The sequence below is a fragment of the Piliocolobus tephrosceles genome, chromosome 3 (assembly GCF_002776525.5).
Source record: "Piliocolobus tephrosceles isolate RC106 chromosome 3, ASM277652v3, whole genome shotgun sequence".
Lineage (NCBI taxonomy): Eukaryota > Metazoa > Chordata > Mammalia > Primates > Cercopithecidae > Piliocolobus > Piliocolobus tephrosceles.
Window position 1 is genome coordinate 66,507,534 of NC_045436.1, and position 21,155 is coordinate 66,528,688.

Below are 21,155 nucleotides of genomic sequence, written 5' to 3' on the forward strand. Positions count from 1 at the left end.
TCCTGCCTCAGCCTCCCAAGTAGCTGGGAATACGGGTGCCCGCCACCACGCCCAGCTAATTTTTTTTGTATTTTTAGTAGAGACGGGGTTTCACCATGTTAGCCAGGATGGTCTCGATCTCCTGACCTCGTGATCCGCCCGCCTCGGCCTCCCAAATTGCTGGGATTACAGGCGTGAGCCACTGCGCCTGGCCAAGTTTGTTTTTTATAAACTATCCGGTCTATGGTTATTTTGTTATAGCAACCCAAATGGACTAAGACAAGCACTTAGTGTCTTCATGGATGAGGTGGTACAGGTTGACCATCCCCAATCTACAAATCAAAGATCCAAAATGCTACAAAATCCAAAAGTGTTTGAGCACCGGCATGATGCCACTAGTGGAAAATTCCATACCTGACCTCATTTGACAAGTCACAGTCAAAATGCAGTCAAATCTTGGTTTTCATGCACAATATTATTTAAAATATTGTATAAAAATTGCCTTCAGCCTATGTGTACAATGTATATATGAAACATAAATGAATTTCATGTTTAAACTTGGGTCCTATCTCCAGGATGCCTCATTATGTATATGAAAATATTCCAAAATCCAGAAAAATCTAACACTTCTGCTCTCAAACATTTTAGATAAGGAATACTCCACCTGTATTTGAACCAGGGCTTCAAGTATGGGTAGAATTTTGATCACCACAGATAGAGAGTGTGGGAGGAGATTAAGGTGAAGGAAATTAATATTTCTCAATTATCTTTTCTTTTTCCCCCAATAGGAGCTGTATTTGATGAAAGTACTAGAAAAATTCTGGTTGTACAAGATCGAAATAAAGTAAGCTGCTTCTGTTTTATAAATTGCTTTCTAAATGTTTATTTCTTTCTAGAGAAGAATAAAATGTAGAAATTTTAATATGCCTAAGGGGTTATAGTAAGATATTTAAAAAATAATTTCTAAGCAGTTATGGATCACCTTAGATATTTATTTAAACCAACGTACTTATACAGGTCTTGAAAATTTCCAGGTAACACTCAGTGTTACTATCTATTACTTTATGGCTAAAGGAAAATTATAAATGACTGTATTTAATTGGGAAGACAAGTCTGTGTGAATATATTATCAAGATATTCTTCCATTCATTCAGCACTCAATGAGTTCTACTCTGGGCCAGGTGCTGAGAATAGAAAAAGCAGTAAGACAATATACCTTATGCCCTGCAGCTTACTATTTATTTGGAAAGACAGTCATACAATAGATGATAGCAATTAACTTTGCCTGACGAAGTCCCCAAAGACTTCTCAGAGGAGGTGACATTTAAACTAGGTCTTAAAGAATGAGTAGGAGCTTTCCAGGTGCAGAAGAAAAAAGATAAAAAAACAAACTGATAAAATTAGAATTGCCCCAGCACTTTGGGAGGCCGAGACGGGCGGATCACGAGGTCAGGAGATCAAGACCATCCTGGCTAACACAGTGAAACCCCGTCTCTACTAAAAAATACAAAAAAAAAAAAACTAGCCGGGCGAGGTGGCAGGCACCTGTAGTCCCAGCTACTCGGGAGGCTGAGGCAGGAGAATGGCGGAAACCCGGGAGGCGGAGCTTGCAGTGAGCTGAGATCCGGCCACTGCACTCCAGCCTGGGCGACACAGCAAGATTCCATCTCAAAAAAAAAAAAAAAAAAAAAAAAATTAGAATTGCTTATACAAAGGCACAGAGCTCAGAAAGGGACTGATGTAGTTCAGAAATAATGGTAAAAAGTTCATTGTGGCCCAGACTGTGGACAGTGGTAAGATATTTGACCTGAGAGCTAGATTGGAAACAATGTGAAGAGGATTGGGTACCAAGATAAGGAGTCTAGGTGACTAGAAGCAGCAAATATTTCCCAGAGAAGTACCATGATTAGGAATCAGATGTTTTCATGCTCGGGAGTCAGAAGTAAAAGTGAAAGAGAGTAATGATTTTGACATTTTCTGAGACTTCAGCAAATATTAGTGGACAGAGTCAAACATTTTTCCCCACCACATATGTTCTTAAAGTTTAAATTAATGTTCGTAATGATAGCTGAAAGCAGTATCACACATTTCTTGGAAATGCTATCTAAAACTATTCTCATGGCTCCAAGTAACTTTGAAGTTTTAGTTAAGGCAGGATCTCTGATTCAAATTAAGCTTTTTGTCCTCAACAGAAATTTATAGAACACCTAAAGTGTATTTTACCTAGCCCTCAATAAGTTTTGTATTTGAATTGGGACATATATATATGTAATGGTAATGACCAGAGAGTAGGAGGCATAATTGAGTGGTTAAAAATAGGGCCTAGGTATGAGGTGCCTGAGAACCAGGCAGATGAGTTTAGACTTCACATGGAAACAGTAACTATTAAAAGATTTTGATTGTGATGACAAGATGATGATGATGATATATGGACAAGATTAATCTAATAACAATATGCAAATTAGCCTGACAACAGTATGCCCAATGAGAGGGAGCTGATATAAACAAAATGGGCTTGGAAGCCAGACTGACCAGAGTTCCAATCCCTTTGCCACTTCTACTTTGGCAAGTTGGCTTCAACCCAAAGTGGATATTATAACTCTCTCCAGTATAGCAGACAGAAGATATGCCCAAACATTATTGACAAATACTGTATGTACAAGTAACATAAATTGGTTAATTTCTTTTGTTATGTTTAAAAAAAAGACTAGACCTTGGTATGTAGCAGTTACTTCTAAAGAGATATCATAAAAGGATTTTACTGTCTTCTAAGTATATCCCTTTGATTATCTCTCTTTTCATTTAAAGAAGAAGTAGGTCACCAAAATTTATTTAATCTTTCCTGGGCTCATGTGAATGATGTTATTGAGACAAAACTGCATCAGCAGACCCGGGTCCCTAGGATTTGGCCATGCCATTACCTGTCTTTCTGACTCGGGGACCTAAGTTTCCCCACTTATAAGATTTAGGAGTTAGACTCAATGGTCAAACAAAATATTGTAATGTGGTAATTTTGTATTTCTATATATCTTTCATGTACATAGCATAAATACTTATACAATGTCCAGATAAAATGTGGTCTAAACCACTTTGGTATTGTGGAAAGAAAAGGGTAAACCATGAAGGTTTTTTAAATAGCACACTGGGTTTCAGAAGTGATTTTGTCAAATAACATTTCATTATGGACTTTAACAGAGGCTGAAAGACAGCCAGATAACGTGATTGTTCCACTCCAAGCAGTCCTTCAGGGTTGGTTAATCTACCAAATAAGAATCTATCCATGTTATTATTCATGTAATAAAACACAGAAATTCATAGAAAACAAACTTGGGTCTGATAATGTTAAAAACTACATTGCAGTCTGGAGAAAATGGAGCTTTCCTGGCAGATATAGCTGAACTGTCTTACTCCAAACCTAGACAGCTTTATGTTTTTTGAGTGGGTTTTTTGTTTCCTTATAAAACCTGCAAAGACAAATAACTTAACAGGTTCTGCTTACAGAAATCAAATTCCCAGAGCAATCTGTACTTGAAATATGTAAGTGAAAAGGAAAGAATTGAATTGGGCTATATTTTTAAAACAGGGTAATAGTGAAAACTATGTTTAATAAATTTGCCTGAATTCCAGGTAAACCACTAAAACTTTTATGGTTCTCTGTTAATCATGGTTGCACTTAATGCTTCTCTAGTTTTATTCATCTTAGTTTCAAATAAATGAAAGTGTTTTCTGAAATGTTTCTTAGTGTTTTTCAAAATAGTCAGAAAACAAAGGGAGATCCAGACCTAATGACAAAACAAATAAATAAGTGTCATCCCATTGTAGGGGAAAACTCAATCCACAGTGGCACTGTTTTAGTCATTCTTTGGAATAACTGAGTTCATCCTGTAATGTTTGCTTATAAAGAATCAAGTGGAGAGTTTTCCCTTTTTCCACTCTGAGTTTCTTTTGTATGGCCTTTACAGTCATTTGAAGGTCATACCTTTAGGCTTGGTGACTTTTGAGTAATTAACCCTAGATAACTTCATGAATGGTTTATTTGGTGGCTCTTAGAACCTATAGTCATATCTAAAGAGAATTAAAAACCTTAATAAAGTGGTAGTACCAGCCTGTAGTGCACAGAAGGCTCTGTTCTGGCCTTTAGCCTCCTAAAAAGTCATAGCCAAACGTTTGCTAATACTTAATCCTCTGTTATAGCACACAATCCTGATCCTAGTTTATGAGGTTTTCAGGGTAAAAAAAAAAATTTAATTCTATCATGTTTTACTCTGTCAGTAGAAATAAAACCAGACAATCAAATAATTTGTGATGGCATAAAATACTTGCATGAAATAATTTTCATGAAACATTTCTCATTTAATAATCATACTTATTATTATCTCTATTATTTTAGGACTGAGATTTAGAGAGGTTACAATAACTTATTCAACATTACACAACTAGTAATAGGCAGAATCAGAAGCCTATAGAGGAATCTTTTCACTAAACCTAAACTAAAGAAACAACATAGGCAGGAATGGTGGTGTACACCTGTAGTCCCAACTACTTGGGAGGCTGTGGTGGAAGGATTGCTTGAGCCTGGAAGGTCAAGGCTGCAGTGAGCCATGATCAAGCCACTGCACTCCAGCCTGGGTGACAGAGTAAGACCCTGTCTCAAGAAAAAAAAAAAAAGCTGGGATGGGGGGGAGATGATTAATTTAAGGAGATAAAGAGTAATTATCAGTTCTTCTCAAAACCTAGGATGATGATCTATTTTTACAGATTTTAGAAGACCCAAATAAAGACTGTAGACTGTAAGTAGGAAAGAAAGAAGTTTTTATTAAAAATCCTTTTGTTTTTGGCTCACTGAGATGGCTGAACTTTTCAGAGCACACATGATTCAGCAGTTGGTCCTTTACAAGTTAACAAACCTTAATTTTTTTTCTTTACTCAGAGTTGTTTGGATTCTGAGTTAGATTAATTCAGGGTAATAAGAGATTAATTTATAGATCAGAGTGCCACTTTATTAATTCTGCTAATGGAAAAATCAGACTGTAAAACATTTTTAAAAGGTTTATTCTGAACCAATGAGTGACCATGGTCTGGGAAATGCGTCTCAAGACGTCCTACAAACGTGTGCCAGTGGGCAATTGAATTAGAGTTTTGTTTAGTAAGTTTGAGGGAGGCAGGAGTTACAAGCAGAAATGTAAATCAATACGTGGATGGTATACATTGATTTCGCCTGAAAAGGCGGGATGTTTTGAAGAGGCAGGATGTTTAAAGAGGAGGCTTACAGGCTATAGGTAGATTCACAGATTCTCTAACTTACAAGTGATTAAGGAAGTGAAGCTTTGTCTAAAAATTTAGAGTCAGCAGAAAGAATGTTTTAAGTTAAAATAAAGAAGTCTGTTAACCAATAATACACTGGGTCAGAGTGACCTGCAGGGTTGTGTGACTTAGCCCTTGTCTGGCATGGCTTTAGATCCTGTTTATAATTTGGTATCTTATTGTCACAAAGAGTCCATTTTGTTACCTTATGACCTCTGTGTTAACATAATAATCATCAGTTGTGCCTAAACTCCAAAAGGGAAGGGGTATAATGAGGTGTGTCCAACTTCCCTACCCATCATGGCTGGGGATTTAGTTTATAAGGTTTTTGGGGGGTCCCTTTGGTCAAGAGGCGGGGTCCATTCACTTGGTAGGGGTTTAGGATTTTATTTTTAGTTTACAATTCACAGTAGGAGGAAAGGATCCAAGCTTTTTGTTAGTAGAAATGAATTGGAGAAGTATTCCCAAATATGATATATGCTGCTTCCAAAATGTAAAACAGTATTACTCCAAGTGCTGTGAGTGGGGATAATTGCAAGGTGCACCAAGTAGCCCATACCTTAGAGATCTACAGACTACTATGTTACCAGAAGGGGGTCCTGATCCAGACCCCAAGAGAGGGTTCTTGGATCTCACACAAGAAAGAATTTGGGCAAATCCGTAAAGTGAAAGCAAGTTTATTAAGAAAGTAAAGGAATAGGCCAGGTGCGGTGTCTGGTGCCTATAATCCCAGCACTTTGGGAGGCTTAGGCGGGTGGATCACTTGAGGCCAGGAGTTTGAGACCAGCCTGGCCAACATGGTGAAACCCCATCTCTACTTTAAAAAAAACACAAAAATTAGCAGGGCATGGTGGCGCATGCTGTAATCCCAGCTACTCGGGAGGCTGAGGCAGGAGAATCACTAGAACCCAGGAGGCAGAGGTTGCCGAAAGCGGAGATCGTGCCACTGCCCTCCAGCCAGGGCGACAGAGTGAGACTCATCTCAAAAAAAACTACTCCATACTATAGCAGTGGTTTGGGCTTCTCTGCTAAGGATACTTAGAGTTATTTCTTGATTATATGCTAAACAAGGGTTGGCTTATTCATGAGTTTTCCAGGAAAGGGGCAGGCAATTCCCGGAACCAAGGGTTCCTCCCCTTCTTAGACCAAATAGGGTAACTTCCTGATATTACCATGGCATTTCTCAACTGTCATGGTGGGAGTGTCTTTTAGCATGCTAATGTACTATAATTAGCATATAATGAGCAGTGAGATGACCAGAGGTAACTTTCATCCCCATCTTGGTTTTGGTGAGTTTTGGCTGGCTTCTTTACTGCAATCTGTTTTATCAGCAAGGTCTTTATGACCTGTATCTTGTGCGACCTCCTATTTCATCCTGTGACTTAGAATGCCTAACCTCCTGGGAATATAGCCCAGCAGGTCTCAGCCTTATTTTACCCAGCCTCTTTACAAGATGGAGTCACTCTGATTTAAACACCTCTAACAACTATACTTCTAAACACTTAATAAGGGCATCTCCTATCCTCTAGCGCCCAGATGTCTTACTAGGACATTTAGAATACTTGACACGTCCTACTTGCCAGGTCCAGTCAGCATTCTGGCATCAATAGAGCTGGATAGTGATAAGCCCTGGCATATAGTAACATAGCAGTAACTAAGATTGTTACATATGGAAAGGAATGAGGTACAGATGGAAACTGAAGTGTTGAGTTGTTTGGTAGCCATGGCACTTCAACAGTACAGGGGGTAATAATAATTATACAGCTTTGGAGATGGCTAACTTTTGTTAACTAGTTTAGATGCCTTGGCAAAATAAAAATGACAAGCTCAAGTCAGCCTGTCAATTCAAGGCACAATATGAAAACCCCAAGACCTCCATGGCACCATTTAAAGAGACCCCCATATTCTCCAGCCACAAAAGCAATACTGAAAATCAGGCCTAGATCCAACTGTAAGAATATCAGAGCTGCAAAGGAGACTGAGTAGAGTTTGATAAGTGTCCTGTGTCAAAGCCAATCCCCTAGCAGGAGAAGAGTGGGGATCCTGCGACCCTGAGTGAATGAACATGAGAATATTGAATTTCAAATTCTCTTGAACCCTCTGAGCCAGCAGAAGCAGTACCCTTCTTCTGGCTACAGAAAACAGCCTCCCCTTGCCTGGGGGCTCAGCAAAAGATAGAGTATTTAATATTAGAACAGTGTATTTAAAATCAGAAATAGTCTGGAATATTCAGGATGGCAACCAGAACTGATGACCTCTTAGGAGTGTTCACTTAACTTATGAAAAATAACTGATTGGCGTAATTGTTCCCTCAGAAAAATAAAGTCAACATAATCCCCATGAAGTACAAATATCAACTTTCTGAAGAAATGTTAACTATAAGATGAAAATAACTATGAGAAAAGTACAAGTAATCCTGTGGCTACAACAGAGCACAAGATATTGATATTTATATGAATCAGCATTCTGCATTATATTTTCTTATTAGAGCATATGACATCCGCAAGCAGAGAAGGAATCCTTGTGCATCTTTATTGACTAGTCTGCAGTCTTAGCCTCCAAATATTTGTTAAAGGATTTGGAGAAACTATGGAAGCCAGGGAACCATTTGTCGTAGGTGTGTTAGGCACTGAGTGACTTATCAGAGAATACCTGAATTAGAGATGACCTCTCAAAGTCCTAGTTCTGTCTGTGACTCATGGGTGGAAATATGTGAATAGTACTCCTAAAATTTCCTATGTGGAAAAGACCACTTTTATGTTGGCAGAGGTAAAGTATAACAGCACATAGAGGGGTAAACAAATAATGGGACTGTCATTGTGTAACGTGTATAAACACAGGCGTACATATGAATGATCATCCTCATTCGCCTTCAAATAACAAAAGATCCAAATGTAAAAGAACCTATTGAGTAAAATATGCTATGATCTAAAAGCCTGGAAGATGCAACTTTAATGTTATAATATGACAAAACTACTGAGAAAATCAACTTAGTGTAAGACATTAAGAAACTTGATTTTATTAATAACACCATTTAGCATTTAGTGAATGTTTAACCTGTGCTTCACACTATCCTACTGAAAGGTGAAGCCAGCTGGACTTTCCAGGTCGATTGGGACTTGGAAAACTTTTCTGTCTAGCTAGAGGATTGTACATGCACCAATCAGCACTCTGTAAAAATGCACCAGTCAGCACTCTGTGTCTAGCTAAAGGATTGTAAATGCACCAATCAGCACTCTGTAAAAACGCACGAGTCAGTGCTCTGTGTCTAGCTAAAGGATTATAAACACACCAATCAGCACTCTGTAAAATGGATCAATGAGTACTCTGTAAAATGGACCAATCACTGCTCTGTAAAATGGACCAATCAGCAGGACATGGGCGAGAATAAAAGCTGGCGTCTCCAACCAGCAGCGGCAACCCACTCGGGTCCCCTTCTACGCTGTGGAAACTTTGTTATTTTGCTCTTCATAATAAATCTTGCTGCTGCTCACTCTTGGGGTCCGTGCTATATTTAAGAGCAGTAACACTCACCATGAAGGTCCGCAGCTTCATTCTCCAAGTCAGCAAGACCACAAACCTGGAAGGAACCAACTCCAGATACACTATGTGCTGTATATTAATTACCTACTTTAATCGTCATAGCAACCTGTTCCTAATTTCACAGATTGGGAAAGTCAACCAAAGAGGTTAAGTCATAAAGTAGGTGGGGAAGAAGGGAGGCACGGTGGCTCACACCTGTAATCCCAGCACTTTGGGAGGCCAAGGCAGGTGGATCACAAGGTCAGGAGTTCAAGACCAGCCTGGCCAACATGGTAAAACCCTGTCTCTACAAAAATACAAAAATTAGCCGGACATGGTGGTGTGCACCTATAATCCCAGCTACTCAGGAGACTGAGGAAGTAGAATTGCTTGAACCTGGGAGACAGAGATTGCAGTGAGCCAAGATCATGCCATTACACTCCAGCCTGGGTGACAGAGAAGACTCCATCTAAAACAAGCAAGCAAAAAAGTAGGTGGGGAAGAAAACTTTTCCTCTACCAACTTAGAACTGGGTGGAGGGGATAGTACTACAAATTAATTGACAACAGATAGATTAACAGGAGAAAAGTTCAAGAGTACTCTATAAGGAATGGCTTGGCTAGGAGTAAGGGTTTATATACTATATACTATACCATATTAGTAAAAGGGGAAAGAAGGGTATAGGGCTTCTAGTGAAAACATGCAGGCATGGTAGCTTCTGACAAGGTTTTGTTATGCAATTTCTCATCTAGGTGCTAATGGTCAGTCTCCTTCCAGGCTGAAAGCTTCCCCAACCCCCTCAATCCCCCACTCCTACTCAGGGGATTAATGGCAGCTTCATTCTCAGAAAGCTTTGCCTTTAATCAGATAAGGGAAGCTCAGGAATGCTTCTTTTTGCATCTGCTGTATCTTCAATGTCTTCAGTTTAGAGTAATCATTATGCCATTCTGGTGGGTTGTGGGTTCCTTCATGTGGGACCATACACAGCTAAAATGCAAATCTCATGGTGTTCAGCTGCTGCTGGTTTATTTGGACCCATATCTCTGAGGATGAGGCATCAGCTTGCTGGTGCCTCTTGGGAAGGGGATGCAAAATGAAGCTTCTCTTAGAAATGTTAGGATAACTGCAAACTGGATTCTGCTGATACTATGGAAAGGAACTGCTGCTGCTAGAGTGAAGCAGCCTTGAAGTAGTGATAACTCACAGGAACCACGAGCACACAGAAAGCCCACAGTAAGGAGCTAGACCCTTCCTCCTCTTGCCTTGCAGTCTAATGGTGGAGCGTAAAATGGAGTCAGCTGGCAAAGCAGAAACTGGTTAGCAGAATCCCAGCTCCAGAATCACTAAGCAAGTACAGAAGGGTAGATTTGGAGCTGAGAGACAATAACAGCATCAACTTATTAAAATGCAAATTCTCAGGCCCTACCCCAGATCTGTGGAATCTGAAGCTCTAGAGGATAAAGCCCAGCAATTCTGGTTTACAAGCCCTCCAGGTGATTCTGATGTAAAGTTTGAGAACCACTAAACTGGCATATTGAGCTTCCTGGCTCTGCTGATTCTCAAACCTGCCAATAATTGGTCCTTTAAGAACAAGAAAGTGATGTTTTTCAGAATCTAGTCATGTTCCCCCTACACTTTTAGGCAGTTGGTACTGGTAGAAGCTAAAGAAGTTCAAATTATATAAGATAGTTTATTTGTGGTTTAAGTAGGAATGACACTCCTAAGTAGGGTTTTGATTTTTTTAAGTTATAAACAGAGATCCATCTAAGAGAGCAACAAAATATGAAAATTAAGAATTAACATATAGTTCAATGTTGAAATAAAGACATGGAATAATTTAATTTCTGTAAATATTTGCTATTAGGTGATATTTCGATATAACTGATAGCTATTAGCTATATGTAATCTATATTTAATGTTTAATAAATTATATATAGATTATATATACTTATTTACTTATTATAAATAACTAACTGGCATTCTTTTCAGATATCCAAGCCAGTTTCTCTCCTTTCTTTACGTACCTCACTCTCCCCAGGCATTAATGTCAAGTGTTTTTTGCAGGGGAAAATTTAACCCTCAACATGAGCATATGCACAAATTCAAACACATATCTAAATTGACACTTACATGTCCTTTCTTCTTCCCTACCCACATATTCCAGTCCTTCATTCCTACCCCAATATCTTAAGAAATAAAAGACCGAACAGTGACTTGACCCCATAAACTGGGTGTTCAAGAGTTAAGGGTAGGGACCTACTAATTCATTCACTGAATATGACTGAGTTCTTATACATAGTCTGCTGTATACACTGTTCTAAGCACTAAGTACACATCAGTGAACAAAGTAAAGTTTCTACATAGGGAGCTTACATTCAAATGCATAAGATACAAGTAATAAAATGGATGAATATTATGTAAGGTGGAGATGTGTTATTAAGAAAAATACATGGTGCACTAAGCACTAGGTATACATCAGTGAACAGATGTATAGTTTCCACATATGGAGTTTAGCAAAGCAAAGTTTCTTCATATGGAGCTTACATTCAAATGTGTAAGATACAAATAATAAAATGAATAAATATTATGTAAGGTGGAGATAAGTATTATTAAGAAAAATACACGGTGCCAAGATAAAAAGAATGACTGGGTTTGCCATGTACATTAACTTCTGTATGCCCAATATACATTAACTTCTTTACACTTGCTATATACATTAACTTCTGTTTGCCCAACACCTAACACTCAATAAATTTCTATTGAATGAATGAGCAAACTTATTAGACACTCTATGGTAGCTTCTTTCTCATTGGTAATAGTGACAATATTGTAGCTAGTGAGATTTATCTAAATACAGTAGGTCTGAATTATAAAAGGTGATAGGATCATTAAAGACTAGAACAATGAAAAATAAAAGATAACCAAATTTCTGGCATCTGACCAAGTTGGAGTAAAGACAGAACAAGAAGGTCACATATATATGAGAACCAAAGGGAAAAGGTTAGCGGGTCTGTGCCCTTGCTCTCGGTTCTTGAGATATGGCTGAAAGAAATTAGTAGTCTTTTAAGGGTTGTGTTTACACAAACTTTTGGTTAGGATTTCGGTAGCCATGCCTAGGGAAGGTCTTAAAATGAATACTTTGCTTAGGAAAGCAGATGTCTGTGGAACAGAGAAAATAGAAAAAGAATCAGAAATGAATCATTTTCACCCATTCTAGAAACCCTAAAATAAACTTGAGTTTATCTTCAGGATAAGTTTTCAAAGAAATAGTGGTTTTAAGCTTGAACATGCTTTAACAGAGAAAGTATCTTACATTCTGTTAATATCTCTAAAAAATGCATCAGAAAATTTACCCTTTCTTGGTAGCTAAAATGACTATTTCTTGGGCCAGCAATTTCTAACGCTGGGGAAGGAAGGATTGCAGTGATGAGACCACCCTTACTTCATCCACACTGTCTTCTGTTTTCCATTTACTGCTACACGCACACACACACACACACACAGACACAGAACATTAGATTTATCATTGGAAAATGTATAGGAAAATTGTCATACCACTCACCATTCCAAAATATGATGGAACTACTCTAAATATGGTTTAAAATCACATATTTTTATAAGTTAAAAGAATACTATACCTTTTGTAGTATGTGAAAATCAGATATGCTTAAAGGAACTAGACCTCACCAACTCAAAGCAGGGAGGGGTCATGTATGTGACTGTTGAGTAGCATCCCACAAAGCAGCTAAGCACAAGAGCATTTTAGAATATTTCTTTCACAAGAGAGTGGAAAGTTCCTTTTTTAAGATTAGGGAAAAAAAGGATCATGGAATTTTACACTTGAGGCACAGAGATATCATCTTCTTTTATAGGAAGGGAGAATAAAGATGAAAAACATAATCTCATAGGCTACATTTTCAAAACTGATCCTCAGTAATTTTTTCCTCATAAAACAATATGCTGGAAAGAAAGAATAATAAAAGATCACTAGCTAGGAAATAAATTCCATGCCAATCAGAACATTCTAGATGGGGAACTCACAAGCAACAGTTAGATAAAAAGACATTTGGCACTAAACTGTAGTCCAAATTTGTGAGCCCTGGAAAAGTGTAAGTCTAACACACAGAATATAATTGGATTTATATAGAATGTTCCAACTACGTCCAAGGAAACAATTAAAAGGTATATGAAAAAGCAGTGTACAGTCATTAAGGATTAGTGAGAAAATATCAAATCGACTTTTACAATTTCTTAAAAGATGGTTAGAAAAAGCCTGCCTGGATTTTAACACTGAGTTTATCACGTACTAGGTGTGTGACCCCAGGCAAGTGTTTTTATGCCCTCAGTTTCATCACCTCTAAAATGGAAACAAATTATAGCCTCTCATGGGAGTATTGTGAAGTTTAAATGCATAATTCTTATAAAAATATTTAGCATAGTGTAGGAGATTGGTCAGGGTGTTGGGAAAAATTGTAGAAAGATGAAAACCTTCTTGGAAGGCTGGGAGGTTTTACAAAAGTTTAGGGAAAGGATTTGGTTGAAGGCAGCCAGATTCTCTTATCTGGTGCCTGAAAGCTTAGTTTAGGTAACAAGGGGATGTAAAGAAACTGATCTAGGTAAGTTAATCCACACGCAGGACTACTCTCTCTGTGGCCGCAGCAGTTGGGGGTGGGGTGGGGTGGGTGCGACCATGTTATTACCCACAACTGTGTTGACTTAAGGCCTTTGTCATTAAATCTGTACTGAATAAATGCCTGCAGCACCGGTAGCTGCTGCAATTCTTTCTGAGTGGCCCAGTCCCCAGCCCACTCTTTCATTGGATATCTGTGTCTGAGTGCATTTTTTCATCCCTCACTTGGTTAGGGTCTGCGGGTCAGACCCGCAGCACAGCGTCTGGGGTCTCACTCTGTTGCCCAGGCTGGAGTGCAGTGGCACAATAACTCACTACAGCCTTGAACTCCGAGGCTCAAGTGATCTTCCCATCTCAGCCTCCCAAAGCGCTGGGATTACAGATGTGAGGCACTGTGCCCAGCATTAGTATTTTAATGTTGTTATATTGCTAAACACAGCTAATGGGAATTGTTTGATATAAAGAAAAAAAGTGGGAAGACATGCTCATCTCACTATTGATCATATCTAGGACATTAACTAGATTTTGCACAAACCAGATAGCTTAGGCCTCTGTACTACTTAGACTATACTCAGGCTCAAGCTTTTTTAGGGGAGAAGTAAGCATTTTAAAAGCCTAAATGGTACCATAAAATGTCACAAAATACTTACCAGCATAAACATATACCTAATATTTCCATATAAAAGGTTTAGTTTATAAAATAGTCAAAATCAAATTTGTGTGAGCTGTTTTCAGTCCTTATGTCTAGCATTTTCCCCCTTCTAATAAGTTCATCTCCAGATTTAATTAACAATCAATTTCTAATCATTTATGGTCAAAGATTTCTAAAGTCAGCTTTTGTTGTTTTTAGGAAACATTTGTCTGTTCCATTATAACTTTTCTTTTGTTAGAAACAGAATTTACAGGCTGGTTATGGTAGCGCACGCCTGTAACCCCAGCACTTTGGGAAGCCCAGGTGGAAGGATTGCCTGAGCCTCAGGAGTTCAAGACCAGCCTGGGCAACGTGGTGAAATCTCATCTTAAAAAAAAAAAAAAAAATTAGGTGTGGTGGTACACACCTGTAGTCTCAACTAGTCAGGAGGCTGAGGTGGTAGAATTACCTGAGCCCAGGCAGGTCAAGACTGCAGTGAGCTCTGATGGTGCCACTGTACTCTAGGTTGGCCAGCAGAATGAGATGCTATCTCAAAATGTAAATGGAATTATAGTGGTAAAGTTCAACATCTTGTCAGACAAAGGCTGCATAGTTTGGAGAAATAACCCTTCTGGGACTATTTCCAAATGGAATCTAGAAGATAGTGCATTGATATAGAGGTATATTTACAGGTATATTTCTACATTAATAAAGTAAAGCATAATATCCTTTATAAATTAATGTCAAGCCTAGCCCAGACACTCAAAGCCTGAATTCTGTACCCACATAATCAACAGTCTATGGAAACTCTGGGAACCATGCCACTGGTCTCCAACCTAGCATAGTTGAATAATGACACATTCTTTAAGAAGCAGTCATCCAGGAAATAAGTGGGTCACAAAGCAAACCAGTAAAAGGTCCATAACTTGTTTTATGAATGAAGAGTATAGGGTACTAGCCAAAGGTACAGCTCCCTTACGAGTATGTTATAATTTCTCATTCTTTAGTTTTTACCATGTGATGGATAGATATAACAGAACTCTAACAGGAAGAAAAGTAATCATGTCAGTCATAAGAATATTGTCCACGTCATCTCATAATTGTTTTTAATATATTTTTCTATATTTATCCCTATTCCAAGATCAGATCTTTCCACCTGCCCCTCCCCAACAAAAGAAAAAAGAAATCATAGACAAGAAGACACAAAGAAATGGGAGACAAGAAAACACAAACTAATCAATTTTATTCATACTACTCATGAAAAGCAATTACATTTTTACATAAAATCATTAACACATACAATAGAAATAAGAGTAATACATCTGATTAGAAATACAATATAAGAAATAGATTTTAAAATAGCATACTGTAGTGATGAAATTTATACTGTATTTTCTACTTATTTATAGCAGCATCTGTAAGATTCTTCTATTTGTTCATAGTCAACTAGCAGCAAAATATTTTAAATTACAGAAATTCAGTAGATGTTTCCCTCCAATGTTTCATTCATACAGAATTTATCACGTTAACCAAACAAAACCACTTCTATGTCCTAAAGAGAAAAGGTGAGAAAAGATTGCATCAGTTACCAGCTCCCCCGAAAAAAAGAAACGAGGGAGAAAGGATAGAAGCTAGAAAAATTTTTCATGCAATTACTAAAAAATATATTCTCAACCACTTTGACCAATTATAGGAGGATTTTGTGAAATCTACATGTGTGTGTTAGTGAAAGTTATGTTAACTTTATTTTCTGACTTTATACTGCAGTTGAAAAATATGTGGAAGTTTCCAGGAGGCCTGTCAGAGCCTGGAGAAGATATTGGTGTGTATCTTCCATATTTTTAATTGCCTTGAAAATGTTGAGGAAATTAATGTGTTTATTTTCTTGATTTATAGCTAAGAATAAAAATTTAAATTTTCTAATTTGTTCAGACTAAGAACATTTCAGAAATGACCTCAGAGCTGATATAATTAGCAGCATAATTTCTTTTTTTTTTTTTTTTTTTTTTTTGAGGCGGAGTCTCGTCGCCCAGGCTGGAGTGCAGTGGCCGGATCTCAGCTCACTGCAAGCTCCGCTTCCCGGATTTACGCCATTCTCCTGCCTCAGCCTCCCGAGTAGCTGGGACTACATGCGCCCGCTACCTCGCCCGGCTAGTTTTTTTTGTATTTTTAGTAGAGACGAGGTTTCACCGTGTTAGCCAGGATGGTCTCGATCTCCTGACCTCGTGATCCGCCTGTCTCAGCCTCCCAAAGTGCTGGGATTACAGGCTTGAGCCACCGCGCCCGGCCGCATAATTTCTAATATTACAATTTATTCCATTAGTAGAAATAATATCATTAGGAACATACCACCTATTCTTCTGTTTATGACTGCTTCTGGATTAATTTGTCTGAAATGGAGAAGTTTTGCATATACATCAGTAAAGTTTAGCATTAAAGGTTATTTTGGGTACGACTAATATTGTTGTTGGAATTAAACTATGAGAAAACAAATCCTGGCCATTCCATCAGGGAAGATGAATAGTAGCCTTTAAATGAACTTTGAAATAAATATAATAAAGTCAATTATAGAGCAGTGGTGATGTAATTCTTCACTTAATGAAAATTGTATCTACTCTTTATTTTTAATAGTCAGGAAGCCAAAACATAGTAAAATGTCATATAAGAAAGTCTCAACTGAGAAATAACCCCCTAACACAACTTACTGAGCTCAGTATTTAAGACAGGGAAATATAAAATAAGCTAAAAATTATTTATGTCACTGATTTACAGGAAATCGAAAAATAGAAACCAAATTTTCCTACCTATTCCTTAAACCATTGGATCAAATTCAATGTGTATCATAACAAATCAATATATTTGTTTGATACCAATATTATTTCTCCATGACCTTTTCCTTAATATGCATGTCCCCTATTCTATTTAGCCAACAATGATATTAAGGCAGTTTTCTAAATTGCCTTTAAATATTTTATTTAAAAATGTCTATGTACTTAAAACTTGATTTTTAAAACTTTTACACAAACCAAAATACCATATGTACATTATATAGCCAACTCCTAACAATCCATCAGAAAATGGATTGCATTAAGATATATCTCTAGTCAATCTTGGTTTCAGGTACTTACTGACCTTTTGCTTAGTTTATGCTTACTGTTCTGTTGATATAAAAGATGATTTTGTAGTGGTGCGAATGCTGAAAGAGAAGGCCATTTGTTCTACAGTCTAATTCTCTCACACTATCCACTGGTGCCATGTGACAGCAGGGCATGTGAGCTAATTAAGCTTATGTTTTGCATCCTTACCCAATTCATATTGGGCAAAAAGCAGTCTGCAGGTTTGCAAGGCTTCCTCTCTCCTGCATCTTTCCTTTTCAAATGAATTGATTTTTTTCATGTGAACTTTTATGGGTCCTCTGAATTTCAGCTATACTTATTTGTAGATGTCACTGAAGAAACACATATTTCCAAGCCAAATATGTATAATTTCAGGCCGAAGTATACTCCAGAATCCTTCTTAAAGTCCAGATAATTAAAAATTCACTACCTTTTTAAAAAAAAGAAAAAAAAGTGTGGTTTTCACAACAACCCACCTATCCAGAGACCATATGGAATTAAGAGATCTCAGTCATGTGGAATTAAGAAGAAAAAACTGCAGTTGGCGTTAGCCATACTTCCCAAGCTTAGTATAAATTAAGCTTTGCCTTAAAATTAATAAAACCCTGAAAGCAGCTAGAAATGAAAACTGACAGTAGAGGTCTGAAAGACTATGTCTATATGAGGACATTTCTAACTCAACATAAAACAAAAGATATTCTTAATGATGAAGCTGAATCACCTAATAATTACTGAAATTATTTAAACTCTGTATTTAGGAAAACATGCAATGTACTTTAGGAATACTGCCATCACAAACAGTTAAATATTTATATTGGCTCAAACAGTAAACTCTAGTTAACTGGGAAACACATTTGTTTGAAATCCTTCATTCTTTCATAATACTAGGTAAATGAAGAATTGTTATCCATAGTGTTTTTTTAAAAATCAAGAGGGTCATATAGAAAATAGAATGCAACCCTCAAGGCTTTTATATAAAATAATACCCTATGAGTATAAAGGTATCCACAAGATTAAAATTGACAAACTACCTTCCTAAAAAATCATACTACCACTGGCAGGAAGAGAATCTCCTGCATTAGCCAGAGAACTATAAAACAGCTGAGCCTTATCAGAGATCATCAGTGCACTAGAGTCAGAGGGAAACACCAGAAAAACCCACATTCTGCAGATTATTTCCCATTATATTTTATTTCAATCTAATTCTATTATTAAATATAACAAAATAGAAATAACAAATATAAACTCCATTTCATTATTGTCCTGTAACTAAACAAAACAACACAACATATTTAAACATATCTCTTCATCAGCAAAAATAAAACAAAACCTCTTAGTTTTTCCTATGTTCTTCAAACCTATAAAACAGCAAATGTTATTTCAGTTTAGCTTACAGTATATTAAAATAATAAAAAACACAACAGAATAAAGCACACTATCTTGATTAAAAATTTCGATTCATCTTGAAATCCTTGGGGAAGAAATATCCATCTCGAGGTGGGTCTCCCATACTCTGGAGACAAAAGCACTTATTTGTCCATTCAAATTTCAGTTAGTGATTTAAGTTAAAATGATCAAAACTACTCAGGCAGTGCTGATTTTCAGTCAGCTGCTATGGTGACTGCTGAGCAGGGCAGATTTGCTCACTACCCCCGTCCGGTGCTTCCACAGCATAGAAACAGCATAGATCATAAGCTACACGCTGAACTTTTGATTAGTGGTACTAAGAGCTAAATAGGATCCCCATAATTTATTTTCAAACATAAAGAATGAAAGTGGACATTTAAACAAGTTAGGAGATGTTATATCAAATTTAAGACTAGTGCTACTATCTTTAATAATAAATTTAATAACAAACATATATTTCCCCATAATTATTTTTCAAAGCATAATGAATAAAAATGGACATTTAAATATGTTAGGGGATATTTTATACAATTTAAGACTAGTGCTACCATCTTTAATAATACATTTAATAACAAATGTATTGAATGTCAGAGTAGAAATTACTTTTCTTATTAAGGAAAATTTCTCCCTTTTTTTGAGACAAAGTCTCACTCTGTCACCTAGGCTGGAGTGCAGTGGCATGATTATGGCTCACTGCAGGCTTGACCTCTCGGCCTCAAGTGATCGACCCTCCCACCTCATCCTCCCAAGTACCTGAGACCACATGTGCATGCCACCATGCCTGGCTAATCTTTGTGTTTATTTGTAGAGACGGGGTTTCACCATGTTGCCCAGGTTGGTCTTGAACTCCTGGGCTCAAGCGATCCTCCTGCTTGCCTCCCAAAGTGCAGGGAATATAGGCATGAGCCACTGTACCTGGCCTAGATTTTTGTTTTATGCTTTCAGTTATTTCTAACCATATTTAACCTATGGGCAAATCTCAATTGTAAGGGAAGTGAGCATGTAATTAAAAAATGGCAGATAAATGCCTTATGTTTTAAAACATTATACTCTTTCTATGCATCTTTCCATAGCTATTAGAGGGAAAATACAAGAGCATATCCAGGGGATTGGTAAGAGTCTACAGTCAGAGAACATGGGAATTGAGATATGTTTCTGTGACTTCCTCTTCTTTGCATATTTTTCACCAGTAGGATTACTGTAAGGGCAAATATCATTTACTATTTGACAAACAAGAAAAATGGAGGCAAAAAAAGTATTGGAACAAAACTCTTTGTCTGTGACAATTGTGAAGCTTTCCAGCAAAGTGGTAGAGGAAGGCAGCTTTCTAAAGGGCTTCTCCTAAATGCCTTGGGAGACAATGACAGAGCATCACAAAATTAGAGAAAGCCCAGTTAGAGGGTCCATCTGGATGTGTAGAAAAAGCCGCCACAAAAATATGTTAATGGCAATAAAAATCCTGCCATACAATTTGCATTTAATTGAAAAATCAACCTTACAAAATGTGAAAACCTTTGTTGAATTATAGAAATATTTATATTCCAAGATTTTTGAAAACTGATGAAATACCTCCAGCATTTTGGTGTTGAAGAAATGAATCTAAGTTCTTTGGAATATTATCTCAAGAAACAAAGTAACTGCAGCCATGCAACATGTTTTAACTTCTCAATCTATATTTTTACCTTTTGGAAAACAGAGCAGCAAGAAGTTAAAAAGAGCTGACCCCAAAAATGTACAGGTAGATAAGCCTCCAAGTAGCAGCCAAAGAAATATTCAGCATTTCAAAAGCTTCAATTTACAGTGGTAAGAAAATATTTTGGGATTTCTTGATGTCCACAAGGCAAAGAATTGGTGTTGAAAACTACTTTGTTAGGATAATGTTTTGAGTCTTTACATAATGCTACTTTAACTGAAAATCTTTGATGATACAGTTTCTAAAAATGTAATTATTATTTATTTGTACATCTCTTTTAAATGTAGGAGACACAGCAGTTCGAGAAGTTTTTGAAGAGACTGGTATAAAATCAGAATTCAGGTCCCTCCTGAGTATTCGGCAACAGCACACAAATCCTGGAGCTTTTGGGAAGTCAGATATGTATATCATCTGCCGCCTAAAGCCATATTCATTCACAATAAATTTTTGCCAGCATGAATGCTTAAGATGTGAGTGGATGGATCTCAATGACCTGGCCAAGACTGAAAATACAACTCCCATCACCAGCAGAGTTGCTAGGCTGCTGCTGTATGGGTATAGAGAAGGGTTTGACAAAATTGACCTGACTGTGGAAGAACTTCCAGCAGTTCACACAGGCCTGTTTTATAAACTGTATCACAAGGAACTGCCAGATAATTATAAAACTATGAAAGGAATTGATTAAATTCACATTTATATGTTTAGAAACATGTAGACTAATGAATGACATAAGAAACAGTGGATATTTTGCATTGATTAAATATCTGGCTGTAATTTTCTAATGTATATGATTTCCATGAAGAAATTTTGTCTCTAAATGTGCACATTTTAAAAGCCTCTTTCTGAATAAAGCAAATGCATGAAAAAGATCAT

General features: G+C 37.2%; 1 protein-coding gene across 3 annotated transcripts in view; it reads left to right on the forward strand.

Moving 5' to 3' along the window:
- The window catches only part of NUDT6 (nudix hydrolase 6), a 31,557-nt gene extending 10,406 nt beyond the window's left edge, over positions 1-21,151 (forward strand). For all 3 annotated transcript variants that reach the window (XM_023217559.2, XM_023217557.1, XM_023217558.1), the window contains exons 3-5: positions 768-823; positions 15,834-15,888; positions 20,570-21,151. In XM_023217559.2, the coding sequence (XP_023073327.1) occupies positions 15,843-15,888; positions 20,570-20,967 (444 nt within the window). In that variant the 5' untranslated portion in view covers positions 768-823; positions 15,834-15,842 and the 3' untranslated portion in view covers positions 20,968-21,151. The remainder of the gene's footprint in view (positions 1-767; positions 824-15,833; positions 15,889-20,569) is intronic.
- The last annotated feature ends 4 nt before the right edge of the window (positions 21,152-21,155 follow it).